The 21502-nt window shown below is 62.0% G+C and overlaps 1 protein-coding gene across 14 annotated transcripts; it reads left to right on the top strand.

The window, feature by feature from the left end:
- The first annotated feature begins 2109 nt into the window (after positions 1-2109).
- Positions 2110-20593, top strand: PCED1A (PC-esterase domain containing 1A). Of its 14 annotated transcripts, none has more exons than XM_059721221.1 (11): positions 2110-2189; positions 9892-9994; positions 10199-10278; positions 12047-12279; positions 12616-12766; positions 12925-13171; positions 14283-14366; positions 14658-14864; positions 18915-18998; positions 19261-19452; positions 20080-20593. In XM_059721221.1, the coding sequence occupies exons 2-11, from the start codon at positions 9916-9918 to the stop codon at positions 20232-20234; spliced, it is 1512 nt and encodes a 503-aa protein (XP_059577204.1). In that variant the 5' UTR covers positions 2110-2189; positions 9892-9915; the 3' UTR covers positions 20235-20593. The 14 variants fall into 14 exon arrangements, with proteins under 14 accessions (XP_059577204.1, XP_059577203.1, XP_059577206.1 ...); XM_059721220.1 differs by having other exon boundaries at positions 2143-2189; positions 9679-9994; XM_059721223.1 differs by lacking the exon at positions 2110-2189 and adding an exon at positions 3364-3382.
- Positions 20594-21502: the final 909 nt, after the last annotated feature.

The following is a 21502-nucleotide window of genomic DNA, read 5'->3' on the forward strand; positions in this document are numbered from 1 at the left end:
CCCCGCTGCAGAGGAAGGGGAACCCCCCAGTGCGCACCAGTCTGAGCAGGGGGCAATCCCTGCCTGAGCCCGAGCGCGGGGGCGAGGCCCTCCAGCAGCACCCCGCGGGGTCGGTGCAGCAGCCCAGCCCGGCCCGGTGCAGGGGCCGGGGCCGCGGTGCCGGGGCGGGCGGCAGGGGGCGCTGCGCGGTGCTCGGCGCTGCACGTGCCGGAGCTCGCAGGGCCGCGCGGCCGCAGGAGCCCCTCCCGGTAGGTCCCTGCCCCCCCCCCCCGGGCATCCCCCGCCTGCAGGGGGGGCGGTTTGGGGTGCATGGGGGGCTGGCACTGCCATGCAGCTGTGTGGCATGGGGGGTGGGGGGCATCTGGGGTGGGGGGCTGGGGCATTGCAGAGGCGGGGGTGGGTGCAGGAGATGTAGCAGGGTGGGGGCAGCTGCAGGAGTGTCTGCCCCCCTGGCTGGGGGCTGCTCTCTGCCCCGGGGCACCTTGCGGGGCTTTGCTGCCGGTGCATTTGCACGCCCGTGGCCCTGGCAGACGAGCATGGGGGCTGCCAGCAGGGTGGGGGCCATCTGCAGCCCTGCCCCTGGACCGCGTGCTCGCCACCCACGACCCCCAGGCCTGGCGTGCCCCGGTGCCCCCTTGCCCAGCTCTCTCCGAGCTCGCTGGGGGTGGGAGATGGCACAGGGCTAAGGGTGACTAGGGTCCAGCGCTGGCTGGGCGGGAGGTTGGGGGAAGAAGAGAGGAAAGCAGGGGAGGTTTGCACCTTCTAGACTAACCAGAGCACGAGTGTGCATGTGCACGCGTGTGTAGATCGACCGCAGCAGTGTAAGTGTTTGTGCCTGAGAGTTTGCAAAGAACAATTTTTCCAACTGTTTAGTTGCTCTAATAAAACCCCGATGGCCAGTCCCAACCCAATGCCCCACGCTCCCGACCCACTGCCCCCCACCCTCAGGCCTGAGCCCCCCAGTGTGTGGGGCTTGGGGGACCCCAAGCAGCCCCTTGCAGGCTGGGCTCTGCCAGGTTGAGGGGGAAACCATGATTTTCCACGTTTTTCTCCTTTAAAGGAGAATCCATTCTTTAAGTTTGTTTGCAACCCTTTCATATATTCTTGTGACCCACTTTTGGGTCATGACCCACGGGTAGAGAAATGCTGCTCTCGTCCGCCCCCCTGCTCCAAGCAGCCCCAGCCCCAGCTACGTCCTCCCAGCCAAGGTGTCGTCTACCCGGCTCTTAAAACGTCCAAGGATGGAGACTGCACCACCTCTCCGGGACCCTGTTCCAGCGCTTCGCCACCCTCCTCCGGGAGAGTTTTTCCTGATACCCAACCTCAACTTCCCTTCCTGCAACTTGCATTTCCTTTGCTGAACTTGATATATATCATTTCAGCTCACAAAAGCTTGTGCGGGGTGTGGGTAGGTGGGTGGACTGTATATATGCAGGTGTATACAGGGGCATGTGTGTATGCCTGCATATATATATATGTGCATATATATGCATGTATGTATATGTGTACATATGTGTGTATGTGCATATATGTGTGCTAGACACGTACTATGTATATACATCTGCTTTGGTTAGTCTGTAAGGTGCAAAACTCCGCTGCCTTCCCTTGACCTGAGACTCGCAGGAGAAGGAGGACGAGGGGAAGGGGCAGCGCAGAGGTGAGGCAGGGCTTTGACGGCGCGAGGAAGGTCAGGAGAAGTCAGCCAGGGGCAAGAGGCCACTTCCAGTTCCCGGGGTGGTTTCAGGCCGTGGGGGTCTGATACAAAACCAGGCACGCTTCATCTGGGGATAAAACCGAGACCTACTGGGAAGGTCTCCGTGCTTTTTAGCTGCAGCGATAGACAACGGCCAGGTAACAGAGTCAAGCAGTTGGGGTGCACTCCGCACCTCTGCTCCTGAGCAGGTGGACCCGACCGGCGCTTCTTTAGAGCTGAGTTTGAAACCTCGGCGAGATGCCCCCCTGCCCCTGGGCTGGCGTCTGCTACAGGCCCGCTGAGACTTTAGGACCTGGAGAATTTAAGTTTTGTTCCTGTCCAGTCTCGCTCAGTTTGCTGTTTCTTTAGACGACGGCGCGTGGAGTCGGCGTGACCGTTGGGGGAAGCGCCTGCCCTGTGCCGCTCTGCTCAGTCGTTCATCTCCTCGGTCCTTCGTCCTCGCACCTGCTGTCACAGCTTCTTCCCATTGCTGCCGGTGAGTGTCTGGCTGGGGTGAGACGGGCTCCCGGGCCCTCGCTCGGTGCCTGCAGGCGCTGTGAGAGGCAGGGCCGGTGCCTGATGGCCGGTGCCTTTGGCCCAGCCGAGCGAGGGGCGAATGGTTCCTGGAGCAGCGGGCCGGGGCCCAGCGAGGCAAAGTCTCTTCCACGGGCTAGGACTTCCCCCCTGCCCCAGCCGCCTTGGGGGGTCACCGTGTCCTCCATGGAGGACAGCGGGGCTGGAGCCTGCTTTGTAGGCTGGAGTTTCCCCTTCCAAGTTGCACGGAGAAGAGAAGTGTGCACACACGCGTGCATGTAGGAACCCAATGTTCCACCTTGCTTGGGGTGTCCCAGGCTCAGAGACCCCAGGAGCTCCACACCCTGGGCGGGCGAGGGCTGTGCGCTGGGGGGTGCCAGCCAGAGGTTCCTCCCAAAAACCAAAGCAGACCTGGTGCAATGTCCTCCAGCCTGGACTGATGCCCCAGGTCCAGCAGTGCCCCCGGTCCCCCATCGAGCCTCCTGCCACGGCTGCAGGGGGGCTTGCAGCCTCTTGGCCCTTTGCAGGGGGGGGGAAACTGAGGCACAGAAGGGAAAGGCTGTGCCTGAGGGCTGCCCAGCCCAACCCCCCTCTCTCTGGGAGGGAGCTGTGTGGGAGTTGCTGCCTGTGCTGGTGCTGGGCCTGGCGTGCCTGGCTCAGGGATGGTGCATTGCACTCGGGGCCCGGCGTCTCCCCCTGCCCCTGCTCTGCCTTTAAGCGGAGCGGGAACAGGGGCTCGGGGCTTGACTCGGTCTCCCTGGCGTGCAATGCCCAGGAATAGCACAGAGTCCCCTCTGCCCTGCCAGGAACGGCCCCAGTCCTGCCCCCTGCCCATGCAGTGGTGCAGGTCACGCAGGCATCACACCTGGGTCCTGTGCCCGCCCTGGCCAGGCCTGTGGGTGCCCCGGGGTGCTCTGTGCCCTGCACCGCCTTGCGGGTGGGGGAAGGATTTGCTGCCCGGCTCCCGTGTGCAGTGTGTCGGGGGTCACTCCCCCGGCCCGGCTGTCCTTGAGCTGTGGATTCGCTCCAGCCGACTTCATCACCTTCCTCCTCCTCCCCCGTGGTGTCAGGGGCACCAGAGCCTTCCCAGCGCATCAGCCTCCGCGGCCCGGCCCTGACTCCTGGCTGCCTGCCCTCCATCAACCGCCCGCCTGGGTAACCCTTTCAGGGGCTGGGGAGGAACCTGGGAGGGCGGCTGTGAGGGGGTGGAGGAAGGAAGGAAGGAAGCAGAGGCAAGCAGACAGACAGCCCCAGCGCAGAGGGGAAGAGGTGAGAGGACCTAGCGGGGGCCTCCAGCCCGCGATGCTGCCCCCGGGTCAGGCGGCCAGGCGGTGCGCGGTTCCCTGGGCACAGGTGCGGGGTGCCCGTCCTGGCTGGGGCGTGTGGCTCACCTGTGCCTGGGGCAGGCCGGCAGGGCTCTGCTGCTGTGTCGGGGCGGGTGCCATGTCAGCGCCCAGCTGCGCCCATTTCGCAGCTGCTCCCCTTCCCCGGCGGTGCCAGTCACGGCCGGCGGCGAGTGCAGCTGCTTCCCTTCTGCCCCCCTGCAGTCCCGGAGCTGGGCCCGGCAAGCCCCGCTCTGACCTGGGTGCTCCCCGGCTCCCTCCCCTCCTGCAAGAGCTGGCCTGGCTTCGCCTCCAGCTCCCGGGCTCGGGCCTGGGTTGCAGACCTGCTTGGGGGCTAGTTTTGCCGGGATGTGCCCCCAGACCTGCCCTGGGTTTTGTGACGAGCGTCCGGGGTCTGGGCTGGGTGAGAGCTGCTAAGTGCTGGGCAGAGCGGGGGTCCCTTCCCAGCGGCCCTGTGCCCCCTTCTGCCCCCAGCTTGGCTGGTCCCTGCTGCTTCCCCGAGGACTTGGGCTTGTTTGGGGCCTGCGCCAGGCTGGGCCCGGCTCCGGAGGGAGGCAGATGTCGGGGCGACACGTCAGCAGGGACCGGCAGGGCCACTGGCGCTGCCCTTGCATCCCCGCCATGGTTTCAAAGCTCCTTCCTGTTCTTGCGGTAAGTGCAGCTGGGTGAAACTCCACGGGCGGGGGGACGCCGGATGCCCGCTCTGCTCTCAGCGGCTAGGTCCTGCCTGCTGCCTCCATGGAGCCACTTCGTGTCCTATTGCCCCCACCGAGTGGCACCTGCCAGGGGAAGAGCATCTGGGCCTTGGTGCCCCTTTAATTCATGCACTGGGGGCCGCTGTGATTGGTCCTTGCAGGGTCCTTGAGATACAAGCCTGCTTCCCTATTGGCTCCTGGGCTGGTCTTTAAATGCTTATAGCAGCCTGGGGGTCTCAAGGGTCCGGTCAAGCCCCCTCGGACAGGGCAGGGAGTTGCTGCCCTGAGCCGGGATAGCCAGGGTAGCAGCAGCCCCTGGGCGTAGGGGCTGTGGGGGGGTCACTTCTGAGAGAGGGGGCAGTCAGGGGTGCTCTGGTCACTCCCTGCCCCGTCGGTCTGTCTGTTCAGCCCCTGGACTGTGGGAAGCTCAGCAGAGGTTTTGGGGGACTGCGGCTTCTCCTGCCTGGGACCGTGCACCCGGGTCTCTCTGGGCAGACGACGCTCCGGGAGCTGGTCCACGTGGCCACGCTGCCCCATTGCTGTCGATGCCCAAGGCAGGGCCAGGGGGCACGGGAGTCCCGGTCCCTGCTGCTGGGCGGTAGCAGGATGCTGTGGGCCGGCAGCCCTTGGGGGCTCGGGAGCAGGATGAGGACCACGGTTCAGTGCCTCTGAACGCAAGTGCAGGCACGGTGTCACAGCAGCTCCAGTGGTGACGTACAGCAAGGGTGTCCGTGACCAACCTGTGCTGGGCAGGCAGACCAGCCGCCTGATGAAACGTCTCTGAAGGGCTCGTTTATCTGGGTGCAGAACAGCTTTCTGCAGATCCGATTTGTTTTTTTAACCCTCCCCCAGTGGCGCTGGGTGCTGCAGGCCAGGCTGGGGCTGGGGCTGGCCTGGGCCAACTATCCTGCTGCACCGACCCCGCAGGGTCCTGGCTGGAGGGTCTTGCCCCCGCGCTCAGGCTCAGCCTGACACTGCACTGGGGCAAGGAGGGATTTCCCCCTGCTCAGACTGGTGTGGACTGGGGGCTTTCCCCTTCCTCTGCAGCGCCCATGACCCCCCTGGCAGCAGCAGGACGTTGGCGGCCGTGGCCCCCCTGCTTTCCCGAGGGCTGTCGGGGTGACTGTTCTGTTGGACGTGGAGTTTGTCTGGGCTGGTTCGGATGGGGCTGATCCTGCCTCAGGCAGGGCTTGGATTCAGTGGTCACTCTGCAGGTCCCTGCCAGCCCCACGGCTCTGGGATTCCTTTGAAAGCAAATGAATCTTAAAACTTTTGAGTCCTAAAGTCTTCCACCACCTCTAACAGGTGGCCTAGCCCCTTAGGGGAAAGGACTTCTCACCTGAGTTTCCAGTTACGTTTTAAAGGAGCTCCTATCTCAGTTCTCCTGCACATGGACTATGCGGCAAGACCTGTAGTTCAGGGCTGAAGAGCAGAGATTCGACATGAATCTCTCTTGTCATGAACTCTTTCTTCACAGTTCGAGTGGCCAAGGTCTGGAACGGGCTCCCAAGGGAGGTGGTGCTCTCCCCTACCCTGGGGGTCTTCAAGAGGAGGTTAGACGAGTGTCTAGCTGGGGTCATCTAGACCCAGCACTCTTTCCTGCCTATGCAGGGGGTTGGACTCGATCTATTGAGGTCCCTTCCGACCCTAACATCTATGAATCTATGAACCCACGATGTTGACCTCTGTGCGTTGGCTGAACTAGCCTGAAGCTCCCATGGGCGCTGCTCTCCTTTGCACTCACAGGCCTGTTCTTAATCTACCCCTAGGGTAGATCTTGTCTGCGTCGGCCTTGTCTGACCCGGGGACCCATGCATGGGCAGCAGCTCTGCAGAAAAGGACCTGGGGGGACAGGGGACAAGAAGCTGAACAGAAGCCAGCAGTGTGCCCTTGTGCCAGGAAGGTGACTGGCATCCTGGGCTGCACTGGTAGGAGCACTGCCAGCAGGTAAAGGGAAGTGATTCTTCCCCTCTGTTCGGCATTGGGGAGGCCACATCTGGACTCCTGTGTCCAGCTGTGGCCCCCCGCTGCAGAAGGGATGTGGACACATTGGGGAGAGTCCAGCGGAGGGCAACAAAAATGGTTTGAGGACTGGGGGACAGGACGGGTGAGGAGAGGCAAGGGACCTGGGCTGACAGCCTGTAGAAGAGAAGACCGAGGGGGATTGAATAGCAACCTTCACCTCCCTGCAGGGGGGCTGCAAAGAGGATGGAGCTGGACTGGTCTCAGTGGGGGCAGATACAGGACAAGGAGCAATGGGCTCCAGCTGCAGCAAGGGAAGTTGAGGTTGGATATTACGAGAAACTCTCTCATGAGGAGGGTAGTAAAGCACTGGAACAGGTTACCCAGAGCGGTGGTGGCGTCTCCATCCTTGGAGGTGTTGAAGACCCGGGTGGACAAAGCCTTGGCTGGGATGATGTAGCTGGGGCTGGACTAGATGTGACCTCCTGGCCTCCCTTCCAGCCCTCGTCTGTGATTCTGTGGCCACTGAATGTCCCTAAGTGACTTGTAGCAAGACTTTTAACCTAGTTTTTCCCAATCCGTCTGCAGTTTTCTGCCACGTCTCACACCTTGTGAAGCCGTCATTCCCGTTGCCTGTTCTCCCAGCCAAGCCCTGCACACGCTGCACCCTGTTGCTGTTAAGCAGTCTGGGGTCTGCTGCAGTCTATATGCTCCCTTGGACCCCACTGCGGGGATGTGCCCTTTGCCTTGCTTGCCCCAGGGGCTCTTCCTTATGCAGGGCATGGGGAGGGTGGGAGAGCTAGGGTCAAGGAGTGGTGGAGACCAGCCTTTGGCTCTGGTTGAGAAGAGACCTCAGAAGCTTGGGCCCACTGCCTGGGGCAGGATCAGTGACCCCCCTGGGAGGGGTTTGCTTAACCTGCTGTAACCCCCACTCCACTAGGGAGGTCCACAGCCACACAAGTGGCGCTGCCCATGGGTCAGGGAAACCCTGTGTCCACGGGTCTCAGGGCTTGTGTCTTGCCTGGAAGTCATGGTGACGTTCCCCTGTCTTATCCTGGGTCCTGTCCATGCACCACGCGGCCCTGACCCCGCTCGTGCTGCTGGCTCTCAGGCCAAGCATGGACCTGACTGCAGTGGTGTCAAGGGGCTTAGCCCGGCTGAGCTGCTCCTGGTGGGATCGGGCCACACGACCCCGGTACTTGGGTCTATCTCGGTGTGGCCACGTGGCCCTGGCATGTGTGTCTGGCAGGATCCTGTGGATTACTGTGTTACTTGTGCTCACGCCCTTTCGGGCCTGTCCGCAGCTGGGTTGGGCTCCTGGCTGGGCTGCCTCCGAACCTGGCTCCCCCTGCGCCTCGTCTACACTAGGGTTGGCCTAGGGGGCTAGCCAGCAGCCCTTCAGGAAACATCGTGAGCGAAGGTTGGGGCGCTGGAGGGGGCTCGGGACACCTGGGCTCTGTGCATGGCCCTGCCGGGAGTTGGGGCAAGTCTCCTCCTCGCTCACTCGCTTGGTCACGGCCTTAGTTTCCCCCTCTTGAAAGCTGCGTCTCCAGGAGGGCTGGTGAAGGGGGTGGGGGGGATTTGTTTCTGAGCCAGCGGGGGGAAGGGGACCCTGTATCCCCAAGCGAGGGTCCCGGGGTCCTGGCAGACGGAGCTCGCTCCTGTGTGTCTGGAGCCAGAGCGTCGCTCGCACGTGGGGCAGGCGCCAGTGGGCAAAGCTGGACCCCAACCTCTGAGCTCCCGCTGCTGCTGCTGGTTCCCCTCCTCCATCGATGGTTAATGAGATGCGTCAATCTGCGTTCTGATTGGGCGCATGCTAATAAAAGGGTCAGGAATTGCTGATCTCCCCCGTGTCTGGTCTTCCTGCCTTGCATCCTGCTTGTTGGCCCAGGCCCGGCCCTTGGCGCTGGCACGGGGCGCACGTGGAGTCAGCGTGGCTCGTGGCCCTGCTCCCCAGTCTGCGGACCCAGGGCACCCCAGTGCCTGTGACTGGAGGCCTGGAGGGTCCCGTACGGGGTGGGGCAGGGGGCAGATCTGGGCTTGCAGCTTCCGCTGCGTGACAAAGCCCACCCCCTCCGCCAGCCCTGTGCCAGCCCTCCTGGAGGCAGGCTGATTCCTTCTGCTTGCAGAGAGGAGGAAACTGAGGCACGAAGCGGGGAGAGACTTCACCCAGGCTCCCCAGCAGAGACAGGGTTCCCAGGACAGCACTCCATCCCTTAGCTCACGCTGTCCCCTCTGGGAGCCAACCCCCCCAGCGTAGATGGGGCTCTGGGGGTGCCGGGTTCGAGGCAGCCCAGCCCAGACTCGGCCAGCTGCAGGGGGTCCCGGACGTGCCCCGTGGTCTTGGCATGCAGCGCTGCCCGTTGGAGTGCAGCACAGACACCCCCTTGGAGCCAGGCCACCCGCTCCAACACGGGGAACCAGCTCTGGAGCAGGCGCGCTCGGTAGCTGGGTGACCCCTTTTGGAGCCGCCTGGACGTTTCGATGGCATGGAAATGATTTGCGTGGGTGTCTGGCCGGAGTTTTATTGCGCGGTTCATCCGGCAGTGGTGTCACGTTTGTAACGTGTAGCTGGATTTGTACAGCACCTGGCGCAGGCTGGCCCAGGGTCCAGAGCTGAGGGGGCGGCACTGCTGTGACTGCCCCATATACACCTCCAGGCCCTTGTCCTGCTTTTGTTCCACCATAAGCAGCCCCACCTGCCCCTCCCCCAGCCCTGCAGGGTCCGGTCCAAGCCTGGTGTTGTGGGTGCAGGGAGCAGGGCAGGGGCTCCGGGCCCCTCGTGCGCTCACTAGTGCTGCGCCGTGCGCCGTTCTGCACCAGGGCAGGTGGGGGGCAGGCCGGAGTGGGCGGCGGGGGAGGCCGACGGATGCCTGCTGGGGTTTCCTGTGTCTCTGCTCCCTCCCTCCCTCCCTGATAAGGAGCTGCAGGCGTGAGCAGCAGCCTTGGAGCAGAGGTGGCTCCGGAGGGAGCTGGGACCCTGCAGCGGGGGAGCCGGGTTGCGGGTTCGAGGGGCCGGAGCGCATGTTCCCCAACCTGGCGGCACTGCCCGGAGCATCGTGGCAGCCTCCGGTACCGAGGAGCAGGTCGGGGCGGTGGGACCGGGCCCAGCTCCCCTGGGTGGGAGGCAGAGGGTGCAGCGGGGCCAAGTCTGGGCCTGTATGTCTGGCTGTGGGGGAGTGGGACTGGAGGGGAGGGGGTGTCTGGCAGTGGGGTCAGACGTTGGGGCTACCCCCAACCCTAACCTGACTCCTGACCCTGACCCCTGATCCATTTAACCCTACCCCTAACCTGTTTAAGCCTACCCCTAACTCCTAACTTCAACCCCTTGACCCATAACCATAACCCCTCACCTGTAACCTGTTTAACCTGACCCCTGACCCTTAACCCGTTTAAGCATAGCCCCGACCCCTCACCCTAACTCATTTAACTCTTTGTGCCTGTCTTTCAGGGTCTCCCTTGGGCCCATCCCGGGCCAGGGTGGGAGCGGTAATCAGGCTGCAGCGGTCGGGCTGCGTCTCACTGCCCGGCTCCGCGGCCTGTCCCGCACCCTCCCTCGGGGTGGGGGGCTGCTGCCTAGCTTTGTGCCCCCCCCTCCCCCCTAGGCTGCCCATGGCCCTGGGACCTGCCTCTCACGGCCTCTTCCCCTGTCATGCTTGCGTAGAGGCCGGCGTGGGGGCCACTGGCCATGGCCATGGTCACCTTCCTGTCCAAGGAGACCCGGCAGCTGCTGCATAACAAGTTCGTGGTGATTCTGGGCGACTCCAGTGAGTCTGAGCCCCTCCTGGGGGGTGGAGAGGGGTGGGGGGCCAGACCCCACTGGGGGGATGTGGGTGGGGGCTGTCCCAGGCGTTCCCCTGCCCCAGAGATGGGGTGGAACGACTCCCTGCTGCGCCTGGAGACCAGGCCCTGGGTACCAGCCCTGCGGGGAGCAGGCCACCTCAGCTGCATCCACCTCTGCTTGCTTGCAGTCCAGCGGTCGGTGTACAAGGACCTGGTGCTGCTTCTGCAGAAGGACGAGCTGCTCAGCAGCTCTCAGCTCCGAGACAAGGTACTGGTGCCAGTCGGGCTCTCCTTGGACTGGGGCGCCGCGCGCTGGGCTCTCCGGAGATGGCTTGGGCGCGTGGGTGTGTGGCATGTGGGGGAGAGCTCTGCCTAGCTGCGTGCAGCTCCTGGCGCTGCCTTGTGAGGCCCACGGAGAAGTCCAAGGGGGCAGAAGCTGGTGGCAGAAGGGACTGCAGGGAGAGAATGGGTCTTTGGCTTGGGGAGAAGGCAGGGCAGGGCCGTGTGCCCCATGGGGTCCGGCTTGGCTTGGTGCTCTGGCTTCCTCAGAGGATGACACAAAACTGGGGAGAAGTGGACATGCCGGAGGGCAGGGAACAGCTGCAGGCAGACCTGGATAGGTTGAACAAGTGGGCAGAAAACAACAGGATGCAGTTCAACAAGGAGAAATGCAAAGTGCTGCACCTAGGGAGGAGAAATGTCCAGCACACCTACAGCCTAGGGAATGACCTGCTGGGTGGCACAGAAGTGGAAAGGGATCTTGGAGTCCTAGTGGACTCCAAGATGAACATGAGCCGGCAGTGTGACGAAGCCATCAGAAAAGCCAATGGCACTTTATCGTGCATCAGCAGATGCATGTCGAATAGGTCCAGGGAGGTGATACTTCCCCTCTATCGGGCGTTGGTCAGACCGCAGCTGGAGTACTGCGTGCAATTCTGGGCACCGCACTTCAAGAGGGATGCGGATAACCTGGAGAGGGTCCAGAGAAGGGCCACTCGTATGGTCAAGGGCCTGCAGACCAAGCCCTACGAGGAGAGACTAGAGAAACTGGACCTTTTCAGCCTCCGCAAGAGAAGGTTGAGAGGCGACTTTGTGGCTGCCTATAAGTTCATCACGGGGGCACAGAAGGGAATTGGTGAGGATTTATTCACCAAGGCGCCCCCGGGGGTTACAAGAAACAATGGCCACAAGCTAGCAGAGAGCAGATTTAGACTGGACATTAGGAAGACCTTCTTCACAGTTCGAGTGGCCAAGGTCTGGAACGGGCTCCCAAGGGAGGTGGTGCTCTCCCCTACCCTGGGGGTCTTCAAGAGGAGGTTAGACGAGTATCTAGCTGGGGTCATCTAGACCCAGCACTCTTTCCTGCTTATGCAGGGGGTCGGACTCGATGATCTGTTGAGGTCCCTTCCGACCCTAACATCTATGAATCTATGAGTCTGAACCCAGCTCGGGAGTCTGGTCAGGAGCAGAGGATGCCGCTGGAGCAGAGTGGGACGAGTAGGGGCTTGACCATGGGCTGCAGCATGTGGCCTTTGTGCCTCCACCTGGCTCGAGGGAGGGCTCCAGGCCTGGGTGGGGGGAGCTCTCCAAGCCCCAGGGTGGGGGGCAAGGAAGGGGGAGGGGTGAGGATAAGGTGCCTGGCTGCAGCGGCTAGAGGGCATTGCCCCCCTGGACAGCAGAAGGCTGCAGCTGTCGCTGCTCGGGGGGTTGTGTGTGCATGTGTGTGTGCACGTATGTGCGTGCGTATATGAGTGTACATGTGTGTGCTTGTGTATATTTGAGTGCACATGTGCATATGCAGGTGCATGTGTGTCCATGCCTGCACATGTGTGTGTGCATGCATCTGTGTACATACGTGTGCATGTGCACATGTGTGTGAGAATGCGTGCACGTACATGTGTGTATACATGCATGCCCATGGGTCGTGTGTGTGCATGCATGCATCTGTGTGCATGAATGTGCCTGTGTGCATGCGCACACGTACAGACATGTGACTGCATCCCTGTGTCCCCCGGCCTGGCCCGGCCCGGCTGCAGGGAGAGCTGAGCTTCGAGCAGGACTGCCTGGTGGAGGGAGGACAGCTGGACAAGCTGCACAACGGCACGCGGTACCGGGAGGTGCGGCAGTACCGCACCGGCCACCACCTCGTGCGCTTCTACTTCCTCACGCGCATCTACTCCGACTACCTGGAGAGCATCCTGGCTGACTTCCAGGCCGGGCCCCAGCCCGACCTCGTCATCATCAACTCCTGCATCTGGGATGTCAGCAGGTACCACCCACCGCCCCCGCTGCTGGGGGAGCTGCTGGAGACTCTACCTGCAGTACAGGGGGCCGGGACACACATTAGTGGCTCTGGTGCCACCTGGCAGGGGGCAGCGCCAGGCCTCTGTGCATGGCCGTGCTCAAGGGCTGCATGCTCCACTCCGTGGCTTTCCCACTGCCTATCCCAGGGGAGTGGCCCCCAACCCCCCTTGCTGGCCCTTTAAGAGCCTGCGTGCAGCCCTGGCGCCCCGTGGTGGTTGCCCCAGAGGCAGTGCTGGGAAGCTGGGATGCCAGCAGGGCGCTGCAGGAGGCATGACTTTGACCCTTGACCGCTGCCCCCCAGGTACGGCTCCAGCTCCATGAAGCAGTACCGCCTGAACCTGCAGCGCGCCTTCGACCGCCTCGTCAAGGTGCTGCCCCCCAGCTGCCTGCTCGTCTGGAACATGGCCCTGCCGCTCGGGCACCGTGTCTCCGGGGGCTTCCTTGTCCCAGAGGTGGGTGTGGGGCTGCGGGCAGGGCTCCGTCTTCCCACCCTGCTCCGCTCCGGTGCTCAGAGCTGGACATCTGCTGTGCAGCCAGGTGGGGGGCAGATGGTCTCCATGTCCTGCTGCCGGGAGCCCTGATTACCCCCACCCCCCGCCATCTCCCCCAGGTTCAGCACCTGACCCCGAGGCTGCGGGAAGATGTGATCGAGGGCAACTTCTACAGTGCAATGGCGGCGGGCGGGTGCGGCTTCGACGTGCTGGACCTGTACTATCACTTCCGCTTTGCTACGCACCACCGCCAGCGTGACGGCATCCACTGGAACAGCCACGTGCACCGGTGGCTCTCCCACCTGCTGCTCACCCACGTGGCTGACGCCTGGGGCGTCCACGTCCCCGACAAGACGCAGCGGCTGCGTGAGTCTGGCTGCGCGACCGCGTTGGGGCTGGGTCAAGCACTGGAGATCCTGGGGGGTCCCCATCAAGGGCAGCTCCAGCTGCGGCAGACAAGGCTGCGCTTGACCCGCACGGAGCTCCTCCAGCTCTGGGAGGGCTGCAGACAGCTCCTGCCCCTTGCTGCAGAGAGCAGGACACGGAGCAGTGTCTTGGAGTCATAGCCAATAGGTTGGAGATGAGGAAATGCTTTGTCCTGTGGGAGAGATATGAGGGGTGGGGGGACTCTCCATCACTGGAGGTGTCAGGGAGAACCTGGATGGGCACCGGGGGGGATGCTCGAGGCGCAGCGATGCCTGTGCTCTGTTGTGAGGGTGTCCCAGGCTTCGGGGCTGTGCTGGTGGCCCCTGTCTCCCCTTCCTGCTTCAGGTATCAAGGGGTTTTTAATCCTGCCCCAGTGGCGCTGGTGCTGCTGCAGCCTGGGCTGGGGCTGGGGCTGGGCTGTGCCAATGCTCCTGCTGCACCGACCCTGCAGGGTCCTGGTGGGAGGGTCTTGCCCCTGCGCTCAGGCTTGGCCCTGCGCTGCACTGGGGCAGGAAGGGATTTCCCCCTGCTCAGACTGGTCGCACTGGGGGGTTTCCCCTTCCTCTGCAGGGGGCCACAGCCTCGGCCTGGGCTCTGCAGAGTCCATGACCTCCCTGACAGCAACAGGATGCTTCCAGCCCTCTTCTCCCTGGGTACAGGGGCAGGTGTGGGGGCTCTGGGCGTCTGTGAGCAACAGGCCGAGTAGCTGTGTACGGGGCTGTTGTGTAGGTTTAGGAATGCATCAGGCCGGGGCTGCGCAGCCCCTGTGCAGCCGGTGGCCACGTGCTGTGTGGGCTGCGCTGGAGGTAACCGCAGCTCCAGGGTGTCTCTGGGCTCCGCCAGCAAACTGCTGCAGCCACTGGAGCAGAGTGATGCCCTGAGCCTGTTTTCCTCCCTCCCATCTCACTGCCGGCTCCAGGAGCCACAGGGATGATGGGAGCAGGACGGGGGCTTGGGCCCAGTACGGGTGACAGCCACTGGGTGGGGATGGGAGGCAGGACGGGGGCAGGGGCAGCCACGCACTGATGGGTTGGCTTCTCCTTCCCTTCAGGTTCCTTCCAAGACAATCACCTGGCGCCGGATGCCTGGGCCAGCTCCTCCCTGGAGCCCTGGGCAGCTCCCTCCCGTCCCTGGGGTAAGGACCGGGGGCTTATGGAGGGGGGACACAGGCAGGGGGTACCTCCACGGGGCCAGGGCCAGGGAGGGACCCCATTGCCACCCCTGTCCAGGGCCCTCCCCTGTATCTGGATGTTGGCTCTTCACCTGGTGCTGCCTGGAGCTGCCTGGGCCCAGATCCGGCTGCACCCCCCAGGGAAAGCAGGGGGGCTACAAGGGCTTTGCTGTCCCTCTTGGGGGCCAGGACAGGGCTCTAATGCCCAGGGCTTTGGCGCTGACTCCAGCATCCCCCTTCTCATGTCGCATGCAGTGCCAGAGACCCCTCTGCACCCCCCAGGCCTCCGGTGGAAGGATGAAGCCCAGGCTCCCTATGGACCCCCAGCAGGTGCCTACCTACTGCCCCACCCTGCTGCTGAGAGCAGCCCCTTCCACGAGGACACCCCGCTGCTGCCCGGCCCCTCTAGCTCCGGTGCCTTCTGCTCCGGCTACATCAGCTTTGACCACAGAAGTGCCCTGGGTGGGTGCCTGCCCCAGCCTGTGCCCCTGCCCTGTGCATGCGTCTTGCATGCATGCATGCCTGTGAGTGCATGCATGTGCTTATGCATGCCTCTGGATTTATGTCTGTGTGTGCTTGCATGTGTGTGTGCATGTGCTTGCATGTGTACCTGCATGAGCATGCGAGTGTGTGCTGAAGTGTATGTGAGGGTGTGAGTGCACATGTGTCTGTGCATCGTGTGTATATGTGTGTGCGCGGGTGTGCACGTGTACATAGAGTAGTGGGGCTGGCAGGGAGCTGCAGAGGTCACATTGGGTCCAGTCCCCTGCTTGGGGCAGGATCAGCCCTGTCCAAAGCAGCCCAGACAGACCCAGCATCTAAGCTCTACTCAAGAGTGCCGTGAACCCTGACACAGTGTAGACTTCATACCGAAACCTGCCCCAGGTAAATCAGGGGAACCACAGCAGCCAACGTCCTGCTTCTGTGAAAGGTCAGGAAACCCCAGGCCGAGGCCGTGCCCCCTCTGCAGAGGAAGGCAAGACCCCCAGTGTGCACCAGTCTGAGCAGGGGGGAAATCTCTTCCTGCCCCAGTAGGAGGAGAGACTGAAGGAGCTGGGCTGGTTCAGCTGGTGGGAAAGGCACTTAAGAGGGGACATGGCAGCAGCCTGCAAGTCCCTGAAGGGCTGCCAGAGAGATGAGGGAAAGCACCCGGTCCCTCCTGCTGCAGAGGGGAGGATGCAGACTTATGGCTTGAAGTTGCAGCGAAGGAGGTTTAGGTCGGAGATCAGGAAACATTTCATTGTCAGAGCAGAGAGGTCTTCGGAGAGACGCCATGGCAGGGAGGGCTCTCCATCACTGGAGGGCTAATGGAGAGGCTGGATGGGCACTGGGGGGATGATCTAGGTGCAGCGATGCCCGTGATCTGCTGTGGGGATGTCCTAGGCTTCTGGACCAGAATGCAATTTGTCTCCAGCTGTTGCTCCATGTGTCACGGGTTTTTTTTAAAGCCTCCCCCCGAGGCGCTGCCCAGGCTGGGGCTGGGCTGTGCCCACGCTCCTGCTGGCATCAACTCTGCTGGGTCCTGGCTGGAGGGTTTTGCCCCCGCGCTCAGGCTCAGCCCAACGCTCCCCCGTTTTGCATCTGCATGTTTGATTCTTGTGCAGCGCTGTGCATTCATCCACAGTGACCTTTATCCCATTTGCTCCGGCCCTGCTTTCCAGTTTGTTTAGATGCTTCTGAATTGTGCTCACATCCTCTAGTGCATTCACAATCCTGCCCAGTTTTGTGTCAGCTACAGACTGGCTCAGGAAGCTCTATCTCCATGCCAGCATCCATGTAATTAATAGACACGTGGAACAGCACCGGGCCCAGGACAGACCCTGTGGGACCCCACTTGAAACCTGCCATCCTGACGCAGACCCCTTAACGCTCCCCCTTTGCCTGCAGCTATTGGACCAGTTGTCTGCCCACCTTGTACATGCATATGTTTGTGTGTAAACATGCTTGTGTACCTGTTTGTATGTGGTTCCTACTCTGCACTCCTCGCAGCCCCGCCCTGGGGCTCTCCCTGCCCCCCATCCCCCACCACGAGCCCTCTGCCCCCTGCCCAAAGCACTAGGCCTGGGGCAGCCCCCAGGGGGTGCTCCTTGGGTGGGGACTGGCACTGCTCTGGGACCCCCTCCCCAAGGGTGGGCTGGGCCCAGCTGTTGACTGTGGACCCTTGTGGGGGCGGGGAGGCATGGATAAGTGCCCCCCACATGCCCCAGCTCCCTGGGGCCCTGCCCCATTGTGCTGTGAGGAGTTGGGGCTGGCATGGCTGGGAACAGCCAAAAGTGTGTGTGTGTGTACATGAACTGTGAGTACATGTTTGTATGTGCATGAGTGTACACATACCTGAGTGTGCATGTCTGCATGCACAAGTGCGGGCATGTACATGGGATGTGTACCTGCATGAGTGCATGTTCATGTGTGCATGTACGTGCATGAACCCACGTACCTGCATATATGTGTGTGTGTGTGTATGAGTTTGCCTGTGTACACGCATGTGGGTGTGCATGTTGTACCTTGGCTTTAGCAGTAGGTCACACCTGCTGCACAGGTGGCCAGGGCAGCAACAGTGAACGAGACCTCAGACCTCTGTGGTCAGAAGGGATACACGGGGTTATTGAGAGATCAAACACAGCAGAGCTGCAGCACACACGACATGTGAGCTGAGCCGTCGTGCTGGCCCGGTGCTGTCAGGCAACGGGGCTTCTGCACACGTGCCTGGTGCTGGCTTCACTTCCCCATGCCCCAGTTGCTTTTCAGGTCGCCTCCTCTTGGACCCTTTTCCATTCCTTTGCTGCTGTCATCTGCTCAGATGCCACCTTTCCTGCTCTGGCTTGTAGCTAGTCTCGTGCATCCATCACTTGTCCATGTCAGCCTCTGGATTTTTACTGTTTCCTCATGTCTCGTGACTGCCTCTGTTTCCTCTTTCCCCCCTTGCCCACCTCTCCCCCTGTGTAGTCAGCAGCTTGTAGCAGATGCTGGTTATTTGCAGATCCCAAGGGGCACCCAGGGCTGTTTGTCTTTTGCCAGAACAAAAATCTCCCCCGTGTTCAGCCCAGACTTGTCCTAATTCAGTTATGGATACTTCCCCCCTTGCTGCCCAGCTCAGACCTCCACAGGATCCCTATCATGACCTTCACTTATGCCAGTCCAAAGGTCACGTTAGTCTCTGCCTAATGCAGATCAAGCTTCACTGTGGTCTTGTAACTCTATAGTTGTGCTGTAGGAAGGAGGTTCATTACCTCCTCACTATAAAGCAGGTCTGTATAAAATGGGTTATTACATGTTTGTTTTATTCTACAAAGGATTATGATGCCGTCTCCCACAGCATTCTTGCAGGCAAGCTGAGGAAGTCTGGGTTGGATGAATGGACTGTAAGGTGGATAGAAAGCTGGCTGGAGCATCAGGCACAGAGGGTAGTAATCAATGGCTCGATGTGTAGTTGGCAGCTGGTACCAAGTGCAGTGCCTAGGGGTCGGTCCTAGGGCCAGTTTTGTTCAATGTCTTCATCAACGACGTGGAAGATGGGAGGCAGGGCACCCTCTGCAAGTCTGCAGATGACACCAGGCTGGGGGGATCAGTAGATATGCTGGAGGGCAGGGCTAGGATTCAGAGTGACCTCAATAAATGGGAGGAGTGGGTCAAAAGGAATCTCATGAGGTTCAACGAGGACACGTGCGAAGTCCTGCACTTAGGACAGGACAATCCCGTGCACCGGTGCAGGCAGGGGGTGACGGGCTGGGCAGCAGCTCTGGAGAAAAGGGCCTGGGGGGACAAGGGGCAAGAAGCCAAACAGGAGCCAGCAGCGTGCCCTTGTGTCAAGAAGGCGACCGGCATCCTGGGCTGCATTGGTAGGAGCGCTGCCAGCAGATCCAGGGCAGTGATTCTTCCCCTCTATTCAGCACTGGGGAGGCCACATCTGGAGTCCTGTGTCCAGCTGTGGACCCCACTGCAGAAAGGATGTGGACAAGTTGGAGAGAGTCCAGTGGAGGGCAATGGAAATGGTTGTGGAGCTGCGGGACAGGACTGGTGAGGAGAGGCTGGGGGAAGTGGGGTGATTTAGTCTGGAGAAGAGAAGACCGAGGGGGATTGAATGGCAGCCTTCGGCTCCCTGCAGGGGGGCTGCAAAGAGGATGGAGCTGGGCTGTTCTCAGTGGGGGCAGACGACAGGACAAGGAGCAGTGGGCTCAAGCTGCAGCAAGGGAAGTTGAGGCTGGATGTTAGGAAAAACTTTCTCTCTAGCATGGTGCTGAAGCACTGGGACAGGCTCCCCAGAGACGTGTTGGAGTCTCCATCCTTGGACTAGCCGCCCGTCCTGGCTGTAGGGGGTGGCGGGGGGCAGGTTAGGGGTGCTGGGACATGTGAGAGAGGGCACAGGAGCCCAGAGTCCCTATGGTAGGGCTTTTGCTTGGACCCCTGTGCCCTGAGTGCCCACCCTGCTGCTGTGGTGTTGCCCAGGGATGGGGGCCAGGACGGGGGCAGGGGCAGCCACGCACTGATGGGTTGGCTTCTCCTTCCCTTTAGGTTCCTTCCAGGACAATTACCCGGCGCCGGATGCCTGGGCCGGCTCTTCCCAGGAGCCCTGGGCAGCATCCTCCCGCCCTTGGGGTAAGGACTGGGGGCACCTCCACGGGGCCATGGGTGGGGAGGGGCCCCATCGCTGCCCCTGTCCAGCACCCTCCCCTGTATCTGGACATCAGCTCTTGGCCCAGTGCTGCCTGCAGCCGCTTGGGCCCAGATCCTGCCTCACCCCCAGGGAAGGCAGGAGGGTTGCAAGACCTTTTCCATCCCTCTTGGGGGCCGGGACATGGCTCTACTACCCAGGGCTTTGGTGCCGGCTCCAGCATTCCCCTCCTCATGTCCCATGCAGTGCCTGAGACCCCTCGCCCCCCCCCATGCCGCCGGTGGGAGGATGAGGCCCATGCTTCCTATGGGCTCCCAGCAGGCCCCTGCCCGCCTCCCCTGCCTGCTGCCGAGAGCAGCCTCTTCCTCGAGGACACCCCGCTGCTGCCTGGCCTCTCCAACTCCGGCTACATCAGCTTCGACCACAGCGGTGCCCCAGGTAGGTGCCTGCCCCAGCCCGCACCCCCTGCCCTGTGTGTGCATGTATGCATGCATGTGTGTGTACGTGTACGAGTGTGTGCATGTGGGAGTATGTTTGAGTACATGTGAATGCACATGCATGTGCACACGTGCATGCTTGTGTGTTTCTCTCGGCCCCTGATCTCTCTCTCCTCACAGCTCCTCCCATGTGTATGTGCATGAGTGCTCATGTGTACATGTGCAGACAAGGTTCCTTGGGTGAATCTGATATCTTTTATTAGACCAACCCAAATGGTCGGAGAATAGTTATTAAGCAAGCTTTCGGGTTCAAAAACCCTTCGCCAGGGTACATGTGTATGTGCACAAGTGCCAATGTATATGTGTGCATATGTGTGTGCATGTGCACAAGGGCCTGCATGTGTGTATGTGCACAAGTCCCCGTATGTACGTGCATGCAGTTTTGTGTGTATATGCATGTGCGTGTGTTAATTAATGTACATGCATGTGCACATACATGCACATGCATGGGCAGGGCAGCATCCCCGGAGCCTGTTGCACATTCCTGTGCTGTGTGCGTGGCCTGTCACCTGCCCCGTCCCCCCGCCCATGCTGATGTGTTTTCTTCCCTGCCCTCTTCTCGCTTCAGGTGCTGCCTGTGCCACCCCCGGGCTCCTCCGTGTGCCCTACCCTCTGGGCCGCCCAAGCCGTGCCCGCCAGCACATCAGGCGCCGCCAGCCCTTGGCCCGGACGCTCGGGGCCCCCTATAGCCGCCCCCTGCCTTCCCACCCCCACCGCTACTAGGGGTCCCCCCACCCCTCCAGAGTCTCGGGGTCCCAGCTCTGTGTGGGCCAGGCGTGACCCCGTGTGCACACTACAGGGCCATGTGCAATGCTCCATGCGGCATGTGGACACCGAGCTGTTCTCCCCTGCTCTGCCTGCATCCCGCTGGGGCCGGAGGCTGTTGGGTCCCACCTGGGCCCATCTGGGTCGTGCCATGGCCCTGTGCTCTGCTGCTCCACTCAAGCTGGCCATGTCCTCTGGATGTGGCTGGCAGTTGCTCCATTGCCGGGTGCTGGGCTGGAGCCGTTTGGGACCAGGGGCCGTGGCAGCTGATGGGTTTTTAAGGACTGTTTGGATTGGATAATAAAGCTGTGATCTCATGGGGCCGGTGTCTGCTCCTGTGTGCAGCCATTGCCCTTGGGTAAGAACCTACTGCTGCTGCTCGTACCTCAGCGTGGCTCCCCGTGGGGGCTGGGGGCGCAGGACACTTGGGTTTTGCTCCCTGTCTTGTGTCCCTTGCAGTGACAGGCTGGAGCTGGAGGCCCTTCAGTGGTGCAGCCAGTCTGGTGGGGGCCACAGAGCTAGGGAGCAGCCACTTGGGGGGGGGCGGGGAGTCTTTCCTGGGGTGAGAGAAGCATGCACACACCCACACATGCGTGTGCACACACATGCAGTGGAGGTAGCAGGGTTTAAGGCTGCAGGTTTTCCATGCTCTGCCCATCCCATGGCAGCGTGTTGGGCTGGGAGGGGGTCAGAGCCTTTGGGGTCTTGCTGTGTGACTCGGGGAGGGCTCTGGGGTCCTGGCCCAGACTCTCACCAGGGCTGGGCTTTGTACTAGCCCATGGAGGGGAAGGTTGCAGGTCCCTGGTTGGAGTCTGCTGGTGAACTTGACTCTGCCAGGTGCTGCGGAGCGGGAGGCTGGGTGGTCGGAGGGAGGGGAGGGTTTTGAATGGGGTGGTGGAGACAAGGGTGGGTGGTTGGGGCTGCAGGTTATGGGGGGCAGCGGGCTGCGGGTCAGGAGTGAGGGGCACTGCCAGGCTTGGGGGGCACAGGGGTCTTGTGCATGTGAGTGTGTGCACATGTATTTGCACTACCCCCTCCCCTGTGCCCACCTGGGGGCCCTGCGGAGCCTGGCGCAGGAGATGGATCCAGCCCAAGCCAGAAGCACCTGAGCATGGGGAAGCGGCTGGAGAGGGTGGCGCGGGGCCCAGCCGGGCTCCAACATAAACACGCCAGCCTCATGCCAGGCAGGATGGCAAACAGCTGGCATGTGTGCACAGCCCCCCCGC

The sequence above is a fragment of the Alligator mississippiensis genome, chromosome 2 (assembly GCF_030867095.1).
Source record: "Alligator mississippiensis isolate rAllMis1 chromosome 2, rAllMis1, whole genome shotgun sequence".
Classification (NCBI taxonomy): Eukaryota; Metazoa; Chordata; order Crocodylia; family Alligatoridae; genus Alligator; species Alligator mississippiensis.